The sequence below is a fragment of the Fukomys damarensis genome, unplaced genomic scaffold (genome assembly GCF_012274545.1).
Source record: "Fukomys damarensis isolate Sample0158 unplaced genomic scaffold, DMR_v1.0_HiC HiC_scaffold_4, whole genome shotgun sequence".
In the NCBI taxonomy this organism is placed as follows: Eukaryota; Metazoa; Chordata; class Mammalia; order Rodentia; family Bathyergidae; genus Fukomys; species Fukomys damarensis.
In genome coordinates this window covers 33,569,415-33,582,967 of record NW_022900916.1, presented here as the reverse complement: position 1 = coordinate 33,582,967, position 13,553 = coordinate 33,569,415, and the positions used below count along the sequence as shown (strand labels likewise).

At 39.3% G+C, this 13,553-nt stretch overlaps 1 protein-coding gene across 3 annotated transcripts in view; it reads left to right on the top strand.

Annotated features, from left to right (window-relative positions):
- The first annotated feature begins 240 nt into the window (after positions 1-240).
- Lrguk (leucine rich repeats and guanylate kinase domain containing) overlaps positions 241-13,553 on the top strand; it is a 125,055-nt gene continuing 111,742 nt past the window's right edge. For 2 of the 3 annotated variants that reach the window (XM_033757659.1, XM_010611735.2), the window contains exons 1-2: positions 6,004-6,063; positions 11,638-11,738. In XM_033757659.1, the coding sequence (XP_033613550.1) occupies positions 11,658-11,738 (81 nt within the window). In that variant the 5' untranslated portion in view covers positions 6,004-6,063; positions 11,638-11,657. Of the gene's footprint in view, positions 521-5,955; positions 6,064-8,526; positions 8,609-11,637; positions 11,739-13,553 lie in introns of those variants that run through there. The other variant, XM_010611736.2, reaches the window with a different exon arrangement.

The following is a 13,553-nucleotide window of genomic DNA, read 5'->3' as shown; positions in this document are numbered from 1 at the left end:
GGGAGAAAGACAGATGAAGACAAAAAGAGGTGAAGAAAAGAGATAGAAACGAGAAAGACAAGCAAAAAGAAGCAAAGCTAGCGACTGGGCTGACTAACGAGAGAAAATTAACAAAGAGCCAAACAAGGGTGGGAAAAAAAAAAAAAATCAAAATCCAGCGCTAGGGGAGCCCATGTAGAGGGTCAGGGACTACAGCTCCCAGAATCCCGCGCGGCCAGTCTCCTAGGCAACCATATTAAACAAAATGGCGGCCCCCTGGAAAGATCCCCGGGGATCGAGAGTGCCCTCTCTCAAGAGACTTTTGGGCACTTTATCATCTGGAGGTCCATCGAGATTGTTGAGCTCAGAAAACGGACCTCAGTCTTGTTGGTCTCAATTTTCCACGGGACAGAGACCGAAAGGTACTTTCAACAGAGCCTCCTCTCATTTGCTCCAGCAGCTCATTCGCCGCTCTCCGGACGAAGAACAGGGAGAAGGGGAATCCGAGGAGTCCTCAAAGTCCGAAATGCTGAATTTGGAGGTGTGCCTTTTCCCCTACTTCTTGCTCTCTGGTTTTTGCTTCCAGCCCTGAGGCCTTGCTGCTTCTCCGCGGCTCCCTAACGCGCACCCTTTCCAGCTGAGCTCACTTAGGCTAGAGCGCCTTTTCATAGGGCTTCAAGGCCACCCTCTTTAGTTCCCTTTTCTGTCAACTCATTTCTCTTATCCGTTTATTTATTTCCTGTTTTAAATACCTCCAGATATCTTTCCTTTTCATGAACATATTTGGTTACCTATGAATACACAGCATCGTTGCGAAAAAGTATAGAAGTTATGACCCTAGCGTTTTCATAACTGCACCTTGACAAAATTATTACTTTATTTTGACTAGACAGAGTTCGTCTTTGGCATCCTCCAGATCTGTTTCCTAGAACTGTGAAGTACTACAACACTCTAGCAAAGCTACAGTCCATTCATCTTGGGGTGCTCCTTCAAAGAGTGTGTTACTTACAAATTTTATATATATTATTTCTGTCAGGGGTATGTGCTTTATGTAAACAACACTTACACACACACACACACACACACACACATACACACACATCAGAAAGGAGCCATAGAATGTTCAGCCAGTTCCCTGTAGGAGTGTTTTAAAATTGGAAATGTTCCCAACATTCCCACTTGCATTATAGGGGTAATGACACTGATTTTTATATTAATACTGATTCTCTATTTTCTGCTGTACTTCCTTTAGCCACCACCCAGTTCCACTTCTTTTTACACTTACTATCTTTCTGTTTCTTTCTTACCCAGTCATCTTCTTCCATTCTACTTCTTATCACATCACTTTTTTCTCTTGGTTTCTAATAAATTGCTTTCTTTCAAAAACATATACTGTTTTGTTTCCTTTCAGTACTGTTAGGTTTTCCTCCTTGTTTTGGCTACCACATTCATAGTATAAATTGTTTCATATTCTTTTCAGAAGTGGATGTAGTAAGGAGAAATAGAATGTTTCCACTATCTCCATTCTGTGTATTCTTCTGACTTTCTTTGAACATCTTTCTGTCTTAATCACCTTTCTTCCTTGAAGCCAAACATGTTCATTTTTGTTATGCCTGTTTACCTTTACTAACTCCTTTCCTGTTTTGTCTTCTTAGTGTCCCTTCTCTAACCTGCAAATATTTTTTGTTACTCTATTAACTATTTACACTCTTCTCTTACCTTGAGTCCTCTTTTGTGATGTCCCTTGGCTCTCTTTGAGTATTTGTCTTCCCATCCTCATCTTTCATTTTGTCTTTTCTTTTTCCTCCTATCAGAGCTACTTACACTCTTAATTTTGCTCTAAATTGACCATGGAAAGTTATTACTTACTTTGTTGATTTAGTTTGCTGCCTTTAACAGCCATTATTGCAAAACTATAACAGTGTTTTTGCAACTTTGAAATGTTTGTGTGGTTTCTACCAGCTTCCACCCCAGAGGAATTCACAAATGAACCACTGTATACTTTATTATTCTAATTAACACATGGTCTGCAGCTATGGGGTTCATTAGTACCATTGTTAATCTATCTTCAGCATGCCATTAACAACCCACAGACAGAGTTCTCTTGAAGCAGTTATTCCTTTTTGGATTGCAGGATGTCTTTGGAAGAAGTTCATTATTTCTTTCACTTACATATAAACATTAATATTTGTTTTGTATTTCCACATTCTTTTAGGGTTTTCATGATATTATATGAAAAATATACTAAGTTTTAATAAGCTGAATCAACAAGTGTTTTGAAAAGAAACACTTGGACGTTCATGTTTAATGATTTATTTTTCATGTCTTAGCTTGGTTAAAAGTTGTAATGCTGTGATGACATAATGATTATTGAGTATCCACCACAGTGCAACTAATCTCAAACTTCAGAAGCCCTTATGGTTGAAAGGTGGCAGTATGAACTAGCTGTTCAAAGCACTGCCTACAGAAACAAGGATTTGTTTTTGAGGCTTTGTTTTTAGCCTTTTGTGAGTTAGGAAGTCTTGAACAAGTAACATAAGCTGCCTATGTTTCATCAGTAATTTGAGGGTTGTAATACCTATCTCATAAGGTGAGAATTAAGTGAGATCTTGCATGTAGGAAGCTTAGCATAATATTATTGATACTAAAACAAATATTAGCTTACATGCTTTTATCTACTAATTATATCCCAGTGAGTAATTAATTTAGCCTTCATTAAGCAAACATTTATGGGATGATTGCTAAATAGGAAGCACTCTTTGACTATATAAAGCCAAAATGTCTGGGCCCAAAATTTGATTCTTGAAAACCAGTCTTCGCCTGTAACCAAGTAAGGAAAATAATGCTTACCATGGGATAGTTATGGACATCAAATTTAATGAAAGCCTCTATATTAAAGGTCTTACTATAGTATCTCTTACAGAGTAGGCTCTCAAAAATTATAGGTATAATAAATAACACTAATGATAAGAAGATAAGAACCTGATTGACAACATACATGGTCCCTGATCTTTAAAGGAGCTAAAAATGTGAGTAAATCATAGCAATTCAACATCTGTACTCTTATATCCAGCAGTGTGCACACATGACAGCTCGAATGCAGGGATTATGGGAAGTGGATTCAGTACGGGTGGAGAGGTGAGCTGTGGGCAGGCGGATGGCAGTTTTTCCTCCTCAAGAATTATAGGTGAGAGCAGAAAGGAGCACTTGGGGTAGGGCTCTGTGTTGTTTTTCTGACATAGACTTGGGTATCTCAGCAGTAGGGTACTGCTCTCATGGCCAGGTGGGTTGAGACTGAGAAGATTCTAGCAATATGTAGGGGAGAGTGAGAAGAGTCTGGATTAAGACAGTCACAGTGGGAATGGAAGGGAGGCTAAAGATGAAGCATTTAAAATATTTTAAGATGGGACACTCACTAATTGAATATTAGAGGTCTGGGCTGACTGTTAGGCCTATGACACAAATTGGGGGCAGAAAGGGGATAGTCTGGTCATTATTTGCAGTAGAATTGAAGAGCAGATGGAGTTGTCCCTTAAGGAGTTGGATATAGGAAACATAAGACTGGAAATATGTGGAGGGGTCTCAGAGTATTAGACCTAGAGACCTTAGCAGCAAAGTCTGTTGATATCATCCAGAAAGACGAGGGAAGGGAAGGAACCAGAACAGAAGCCCAGATCAGGATACAGGTTTTTCAGTGGCAGGCAGATGAAGAATCAGATGGAAATTGGAAAGGGCTGGTCAGAGGTATAGGAAAGGAAAGAAGAATTATATGGAAAGCCAAGATGAAAAGAGCCTCAGAATCATGGGAATGGGTTGTGTAGGTTAAGTGGAAAGAGGACTAAAGAGTGTCCATTCACTCTGACTTTCTGAAGAAGGCATGGTACTGACAAAGGACAGGAAAGGAGGTGTGAGGGGGTTGTTGTGTGGGGCCTTGCCTTGGGAGTTTGGGGGAATGCTAGTAGTGTGGCTCATCTCCCTGTTAGACATCCACTTCCTGTGGAATGACTTCTCCTTTCCAGAAATTGGGGGTGAATTTGAGGGAGACAGTGGAACTTTATTCAGAAAAGTAAATATCTTTCCTATCTCATGAACAGGTTGATTGGTATAGTTGTATGAAACATTAAGATGTGGAATTTCTGTCATCAGAACATAGTAATTGTCATTTATTGAAAGTGCTTGCTGTGTTATAGGCACTGTGTTAAGAGCTTTCTATACATTTTAAAAATTCTCCCCAAAACATTAAAAGGAGATATAGAGGAGGAAAGACTTTCCCTTTTTACTCCTAGATGTGGTAGTTGGGTCCATGAACTAAACCAACAATAGGCAGATTAACATGGCAATAGGTTTAGAATGTATTCACTTTTAATATTCATAGCAGCATCACAGGAAAAAAGTGAATACTCTCCATAAGCAGTGAAATTTGAGAGCTTATATAATATGGTAAGAGGCTATTGAAGACAAAATAAATGTTTTTTAGGAAAGATGCATGGGCTCTTAGAAGAATAGATGGAAGATACAGTAGTTCGTAACAGAGTTTGCCTGAGTGTGGTGCCAAGCTCTCCTCTCCTTGACTGTGATAAGCATCAATCTGCTCTGGCTGATGAAACTCCCAGGGAGGGGATTTATGACAATTGAGTTCCTTTTGGAGGATCTGTCTTTAGGGACATAAAAGGAGTTCAGAGAAAGCCTCTTCCATTTGCTGTTTTTCAAGTGTCTTTAGCTCAAAACAATCAATACACTAAAGCAACATACTTTGGGGTGGTGTGTCCGGAACTCCTTCAAAGAAAATAACATTTCCTATTTATAGATGAAGATACGTGAAGGCTTAGAAAAAAGTTTAGTTCCCCAAAGTCACATATCTAAAACCGCAGGGATGAGGTTCAAACCATGCCTGCCCAATTCCAAAGCCCGTGTGCTATTTCCGTATAGATAGCATTCCTGTGATCTGTGGAAATCTGGGGGTGGGCTTTTTAAGCAGCACAAGCCTAAAGTACTTATGTCCTTAGTACCAACAGCTAGGGCAATGTTGGTGGCTCCTGAATCAATATAGAAGGCCCAGAAAAAATATATTTTGCCACTGTATTTCATATGCTCATCATGGTTAGATGTGATTGAAGTGTATTTTTCTGTTGCCACGTTGATGTCACTTTAATGTGCTGGTCATTATAGGGTTGGAGGCAGCACCAACATACCACCATGTGTTATTTCTTCTGTCATTATTAGGAAAGAGCATATTATATTGGTTGACCATTGGTTCGTAGGATGTCTACATAGACTAAGGGCCAATCTCCTTATGGAAATGACTACGCTTTTAATAAGTCTTGTAAATTATACATATCCCAAAAAATTAGCCAAAAAGAAGTGAACTGTGGACCTGTTTTCTTCCTCAGTAATACCAGATTTAGAGAATTAATTGCCTTCAGTTGATGTAAACGTCCTTTGAGGTGTGGGAAAGTGTTAATGATAGAATTTCCCAGGGGTCGGGCATATTCGGGTTTTTATTTGATCTCTATCACTTATTGCCTTTACAGGCAAGGTAATGTCTAAACCCTGTTTTTTTCATCTTTGAAATGGAGATAAGAATACTTGCGTGAGGGTTGACAGAATGGTTTAACGAGTGGATCCCTAAGAATTCTTCTTCCACAGTGCTTGGAATGGAGAATTGATCAATGGTAAAAGTCGCCATTCATAGTAATGCTTCAACAGCTACTGTGTTCACTCAACTTTGAATAACTAATACAAGTGACTACCTGAAAAATCAGGGACAATACAAACATTAATCGTACAGGTATTTATTTAATTATATACAGTCTGTATGTGTCTTCAACATAGAATTTTCTTTGGACATGGAAATTATATTCATTTGCTCAGGGTATTACATAAACATATATTCCTAAGTAAGCGCTGGATATGACAAGGTAGGTTGTTTTTTTCCTAATGGTAGTCCTTTCTTTGCCTACCTCTATATTTTTTCAGGAGGAATTTGATGGGGTCCTGACAGAAGAGGCCGTGGCACAGGCACTCCATGAATTGGGGCGCTCAGGCTTGGGGACTGAGCAGGTCTACCTCAGTTTGACTTTATCGGTGAGTATAACAGGCTTATCTTAGGCTGACCACCTCTTGACACTGCCCAGACCATGGCCATTTTCGCTGGTACCCATGGCTTTTGTGGTAGCAGCAAAATCTCAAGGGCTTGCATTTGATGGAGACTGATATAAGAGATATTTATGTAAATATTGGACTTCACAGAGGGTTCTGGCCAATCCAGTAATCAGCCCCCCAAATTCCTTTGTTTCCATGCTCTTCACACTCTAGCTCTTTCCTCTTAACTCGTCTATATTATAGTAATCAATGCTTTCCCAGGAGGTTGAATTTGATTCTGTATAACCAAGCAAAAACTTCAGGAATTTTCTATCTGATCAGTGAAAGAAACACTGAAATTTATATCTGAATCCAAAGGAACCAAGTATTTTGGTATTGACTTTCCCCTATATTTTCTCTCTAATAGTTACCTATCAATGGAGAAAAAAAAATCTACTGTTATTCCTCAGTTTTCAAGATTTTATTCCTACTCTTAGAGTGGCACAAAATCTTAGCTCTGAGTTTATCCTAAAAGAGCACTCTTCGGGGTTCAGCTTCTTTCCTTGTGTCCTTACAGTCCTAGCAAAGTAATTTAACTCTTTTTGCTCCCTTATATTGTAAAGTGTTAAATACTTGAAGATTTGCAAACACAGACACGTGTTTTTTAAAAAAGCACACTGGTAGTCATGGTAGCGCATGCCTGTAATCTCAGCACTTGGGAGGCTGAGGCAGGAAGATTGCCTCGAGTTTGAGGTCAGCTTGGGTACATAGTGATTTCAAGGTCAGTCTGGAATACATAGTGAGATCTTGTCTCAAAAAACTAAAGAAAAAGACACACACACACACACACACACACGCACTTTATTGTAGCACCATGTTTGGTTTCATTATTGGCTAATTCATTGCAAGACTGTCTTGGGCTTGAATTGGTAAAATATTCAAGGAATGTTAAGCTATTGTCATCTGTGTCATGATATGTCCTTTGAGGTGAGCACATTAAGGTTATATCTTTGTTTTTTGGTACCAGGGATTGAACTTGGGTCCTTGTGCTTGCAAAGCAGGCACTGGAACCACTGAGCTAAATCCCCAGCCCCTTAAGGTTATAATCTTTTACTTCTATCACTTTATATAACATTATTCATGGCGACTCAGCCAGTCAGACAATAAAGTACAGGGGAAACCCTATGTATATGCATTGTGTTACATATCAGAATGGTGTAATTCCAGCAGCCTATACAGTTCCACACGAGTCTCTTGCAGTCAGTATTGTACTTATGCATGTAGTGCCATGCCCTGAATTGATCTACCGAGAAAGCAATCCTTTGCATCTTACTCCAGCTGGAGGGACTGACGCTTGACTTACTTTGCCACTGATCTCATTACATTTGAGATATTACATGATGAACTACCTGGCCTTATTAACCTGTCTTACTGAATACACTTTCTGGTTCAATGACACCCCCTCCTTTATCTTACTTATACATTACTTTTTATTTCTTCTTATTACTTGTGTAGATATCTTTTCTCCTTCTAAGTCATACATTTCTTAAGGGCACAGTACATCTCTATTTTATCATTTTATTTTGAATCATGCCAAGCTCAATGATGTCTAGTACGTAGTACATATTCCATATTTCTTGCTCTTTTAGCAGTCTACATTAAACAGTCATCATTATCCTATATGAGAGCTTGCTTAGAATGTATTTTCCTTGGTGGGGTTTTCCTGATTCTGACAACATGACATATACAGTCGTATAATTCTTTGTTCCACAGGATCATATTCCTTTGTAACCCCCACTTCAAGTTCCTTAGGAGAAAAATGTCCAGGGATGAATTTTTAAGAAGGGCTGAGGAAACTTGGATATTACTTTCAAATTACTCAGTAACTCAGGGCGACTTTTGTACCTCTCTGTATCTCATATTCCTCATTTCTAAACTGAGAATAATCTGCCCTATACATCTCATAGGTGTGTTTGATCAGCTGAGATTATTGTGAAAGAGCTTTGAAAATGAGTTCTTGTGAAAGTGTAAGTAGTATTATTAATGATCTCCTGATTAGGTATGAACTCTCTTAAATTTTCATTTGAATTCTAGGCGTTTGCTTTTCTTGTACTAGATAAAAGCTTTGTCTTTATTGCTGTTCTGTGTTTTTTAAATCTAAAACTGCTCTGAAGGTCTTCATGAACTCTGCTTTAATTTGCCTTTTCATGTTGTATTCATTCTTGCTAACAACACTAATTTTCTAAGCTATTATTTTCTTCAGAGGAATGTTTTGTTTTGTTTTTTTAATGGGGTCTGTAGTCTGTTTTGAGATCCTGTTAGTAAAAGGCTTCAGATTTTGTTCTCTTGCCGCTTCTGTACCTTTGAAAGAAATTCTGGATTTCTTTCCATTAACAGTTATTTCCAGATATTGCAAGGCTGGCTACCAATCTGCTGAAGCAATAGTAAAGTCTTTTATTTTCTCAGGGTTGTGATTTAACCAACGTTAGCATTTTGTGTGGATATATTCACCTGCAGAAGTTGGATCTTTCAGTGAATAAAATTGAAGGTATGTAATTGTCATTCTAGCAGATTGTATACTGATTTCAGAATCGAAACATCACAGTATATAATGTAGTTTCATAAGACCAAACTTGGTATGAGTGTTTTGTAGATCAGTTTACCTATTGATCCTTTGCTTTCCCTGCTCCCTCTCCCTCACAAGGCCCCAGTGACCAGATGGGTGAGGAAAACGCACAGGTCTGCAGTGATGATATGGCCAGTACGCACTCAGGGATAATTAAAACCAGGATGGAATGTTTGCCTTAGGTTTCCTTTTAAGAGATCGATTGTTATCTCTAAAATACTTCCTGAATGATGATTCCTTTTTCTTTCTATTAGTTATTTAATGCAGATGAATGTCTTTTTTTCTTTAGTGAATTCTTTATTTTGCTTTTGTGTTTACAGTGTAATCCTATCTAGCTATTTCTATCCTTGTTTGGGCCCCAGGGGTTCACAAATTTATTTTTCTCTCTTTTTGCTGTCTCTCCATGTTTGGTTGATTCTCTCAACCCAACTCTGCCATCTGTAGTTCTATATATTTGTTATGACACCTTGCTCACATTTAATGAAATTAGTTTTGTAATTGTCACATTTACTCAAAGCTTGATTCCTGTTGCTGTGTCTGGTTTTACTTGTTTTTAACAGTGTACATTTTTTTTCCTTCAGACTTCTAGAGAAGAAAGCAAGTCATTATTTCTGACTTGCTTTCTGTACTGATTAAATCAGATGTTGCTGATATGATCTTCTGTCTCATTCTCTGATCCCTTTCCATTGACAGTTAAAATTTACTCTTCAATAGCTAAGAAGTATTCTTACCTGCACTTTTTGTTCTTTGAAGTTTTTCATAGTTAGCAGTTAGCAGCTGAAGACCAGTCTTGTTTCATCTACAAATCCTTGGGGCCCCTGTACCCTAAGGTAATTTTAAAGCGAATCCCAGACTATGATGATCACGTCATCAGGAAGACTTTTTTCCGTGTTTCTGGCAGGAGTGCTCCACCCACCCCACACTTCCGAGGTTGATTTAGCAGATAAGAGATTGCAGGAGTGGTAGGCTCCTTTGACCTTGCTTGGTTCTCACGTCACGGAAAGTGACTTTTTTTCATGTCCATGCCACACGAGTAAGGAGTCCACAGTTGTAATGGAAGCTTTCCTTTTCACTCAGATCAGTCTCCAAAATCCCGGTGGCCCATTTTAATCATTTATCAAGTCTTTGAGAGCCTACTATGAGTTGGGTACCGCATGTTTTTCTTTTGTGCTGTCGGCCTTCTTGGTTTCTGATGAGGTAGACCAAATTTCAGCTTGCAGCACAATCATCTTGGGATGGGGCGTTAAAATAGATGTCCAAACTCCACCCTCAGAGTATCTGATTCAGTAAATTTGGATGGCCCCCAAAAGTTGCAGTTTAAATTCTTGGTTGAAGCTGAGTATGCTGATCCAGGACCTCACTTTGAGAACCACGAATGTAGATGTGAGGTGCTCCTGCCATCTGGTGGACAAGGAAGTCATTGCACCGAGTAGGGTCTTCACAACCTTCTGGAATTTGGGTTCTGGCCTCTCAGACCAGGGATTATTTGTCAGGGTGATTTTTAAAAACACTGGCCCTCTGCAAAGTGTGAAATGCGTTCAGCATCACTTTGCTTCTAAGTACTATATAGCTGCTGCTTCTGCTTTCAGACAGACAGATGTCCACGGTATGACAAAAGGATCGGCTGCAACAAGGGTTTGGGAAATGGAAGTAGATGGAGCTGAGACCGCTCCCAACACACATACATCCGAGCTCAGAATGGACAGATAGACACAAATCATAAAGCTTTTACTTTCCTCTCGTAGGCAGCTCCTTGGTTGGCTCATTCATTTGTACCGAAGTGGCAATACCCCAATTTATTGTCTCATCTCGAGCCATTTGCATTTTGGATGTGTCTCATTTCAGAGGGATGAAGTAGAAGTTGGTGGGGATTTCGTAGCTTTAATGTCCCTTGAGAAGGAAAGGGGCCAAAGGCCTTCTCACACTGCCTGCCCCACCTGCTCCAGGGCAGGGGCCCCGAGGCCCTGGCACCCTACCCTCTCCTGGGCTGCGAGTATCTGTGCCCTTTGGGGAAAGGTAGAAGTGCACTGCTTGGCTCTGAATGTGGAGGCTGCTTTCTCCAACTAGGAGCCATCCTCTGGGCAGTTAGAATGGCTCTGACCACACCTCGGAGTCCGAGAACTGGGAAGGAGCTGTTGTCGTTCCTGTTTGCAGGTGGTGAAGTGAATTGCTGGTAGTGGCAAGGCTGTAACCCTTATTATCTGATTACTCCTGGTCTCTCCCTTCCCAGAGCGCCTCTGCTGTAAAGCCGCAGAGAAAGGCAAAACAGTGCTTCACAGCTTTTATGTTTTATATGCAATTCCTTTTGGAATCTATTAGCACATAGTCCTTTTAGTTAGTATTTAAATTTCAGAATATTTGCTAGGGATAAAATGCAAAATTCAGATGTAATTTTGAACCAATCCAGAGTTAAATTAAAATAATAGCAGTGATTTAAATCATGTCAAATAATTAATGAGATTTAGGATTAATTCCAACTAAAACAAAATTGAATTTACAACAAAGAGTGTTCCCTAATTGTGGCATTTCCAATCTTCTGAAAAGACCTAATTCAGTTATTTAGGGGCTAATTATCAAGAGGATTATCTAAGGCTTTAGTTTCTCATCCTTTCCTTGAAGGCTGGTAATGTTTGAAATATTTAGGCATTAGCAGCTCATGGGAGGGGGAGCAGGGACATTCAGGGATCTCGGATATTCATTACTTGGACATCCCAGAAATCAGGGAACAGAAGAGCTGGGCAGATCCCAGATAGGAACTAGAGGGGTTTCCACATTTATGTAAAAAATATTTCACACATTCCTGATTTCATTTATTTTAGTCATCTAGATTACTTAAGATGTTCTTGGTACTGGTAGAGTTCAAAAATATTCTGATGTAGCATATGCTGTTTTTAATGGCTTTTTCAAATTATTTTATTGACTTAGCCCTTCTGTGTCTATTTTCCCCTCAGATTTGTCTTGTGTGAGTTTCATGCCTTATCTTCTGGAACTTAATGCTTCTCAAAATAAACTGACTACATTCTTCAATTTCAAGCCACCCAAAAATCTCAAGGTACATTTTATTAATACACTAATTACTTATGTTAAGTGGTTTTCAAAGTACATTAAATAAGCAAAATAGCACTAAAGTAGAAAAGTAACAGAGAATACTTTGTAGGATAAATCGTGTGTTTCAGTTGAGATAAAAAAGAAAGAAAAGGGAGGTGGTCTGTCCTCTCAGCCTTTTTATTTATTTATTTAAAAAAATTTTTGGGGGGGTTCCAGGCATCTAACTGGGGTCCTTGTGCTTGTGATGCAGGCAGCGGAACCACTGAACTAAATCCCCAGCCCTAGCCTGTTTAAACAGCAGTCATTATTACCTTTCTTTTGCTAGAGCAATTTTATCTGAAATATTTGTAAAAATTTCTGAGAGGTTCAAACTTTTTTTCTCTTAATTATCCAACCTTTATTTTAAAGAAATAAAATAATGCTTTCAGATCTCCACTCCTGCTTCCCTGCGTTTGCTATGGTACTTCTGAAGCAGAAATGGACTTCCTGTGGACAGTGGTTTGGGGAAGTTTGCTGCCCTGTACAACTTCTGCCTCCAGGTGCACCTGGGTCTCCCATGGTTCTTGTGAAATCTAGAGTCCCACTTGGCAGGTTGGGGACTGTGATTTCTTCCAGCCTTCCTGGTGACATCCTGACTATTGGCCATCCTTAAGTAGAGAGATCATAGAGTGCAGATTCCCTGTTTTTTTCTGCACATTGGAATCACCTGGGGGAATTTTAAGACCTACTGAGGCCTCGATTCCACACTAGACATTCTTATTTATGTGGTACGAAGTACAGACTGGGCTTTGGATATGTTAAATGTCTCCCAGGTGATTGTAATATGTATGCTGACAAATTGGAGAATCATTGCCACAGAGCTTATGATGAGTGTTGTTCTGTTGGATTCAAGTATTTAGTAAACTATTTTTTGTTTGTTTGTTTTTTTGAGACAAGGTGTCCCTACGTAGTTTAGGCAGGCCTTGAACTCACTGAGTAGCCTAGGCTGGCCTTGAACTCACAGTGATCCTCCTGCCTCAGCCTACTGAGAGCTGAAATTATAGGCATTTGTCATCATGCTTACTAAAACGTATTCTAAGGAATGGACATCAATTGCTATCTTTTATTATCCATTTTATTTACAAACCCAGTTAACTTACATACAAAGTATTCCTCTGAAGTCGGCACAAATATGAAAATCTGCTTGAAATCAAGAATTTGATATTTCCCTTCTGAGAGTGATAATACCTTTTTCCCCTGTTGTTTCACATCATTCCATTTTCTTAGTGTTATGGTTTTTCTTTTGAAATTATAGTTATTCCCAGGGTGACAGTGACATGTCTTTGTCTAAATAAGCCACATTTGGGGCCTTTTTGTACTCAGTTTGGGACTGTGTAGTCTCACAGTTGTCAAGAATTATATTGGCAGAGCCGTTTTAGGTTTCCTCTGCTGTCCTATTTGCCTCACTCCGAGCCCCAGGGAAATCAGTCATGGTAACAGTATGATTCCTCCCTTGGGAAACCTTCCTTGCAGTTTCTTCCAATCACCTCTGTATTTCCTTCTCCCCAAAAGACACAAAACAGAAAACAAATCATAAGTCACATCTTTGAGGTTACAACTTCTTGGAGAATTAAGAGCAAATTCGAGAAGTATTTGCCCTCATGTGAGGTGTTTCAACTTTATTCAAGCTCTAGAAGGACCTGAGAAGGAATCATTGAGGCTTTCTGGTGTTTTCAATGCATTTCTTCTTTAACCGTTCCAGTTAATCTGTGACCCAGCCATTCCTGGTCCATTTCACAGTTGAGGACACTGAAAACTCGGAAGGGTTAAGATTTTTTAC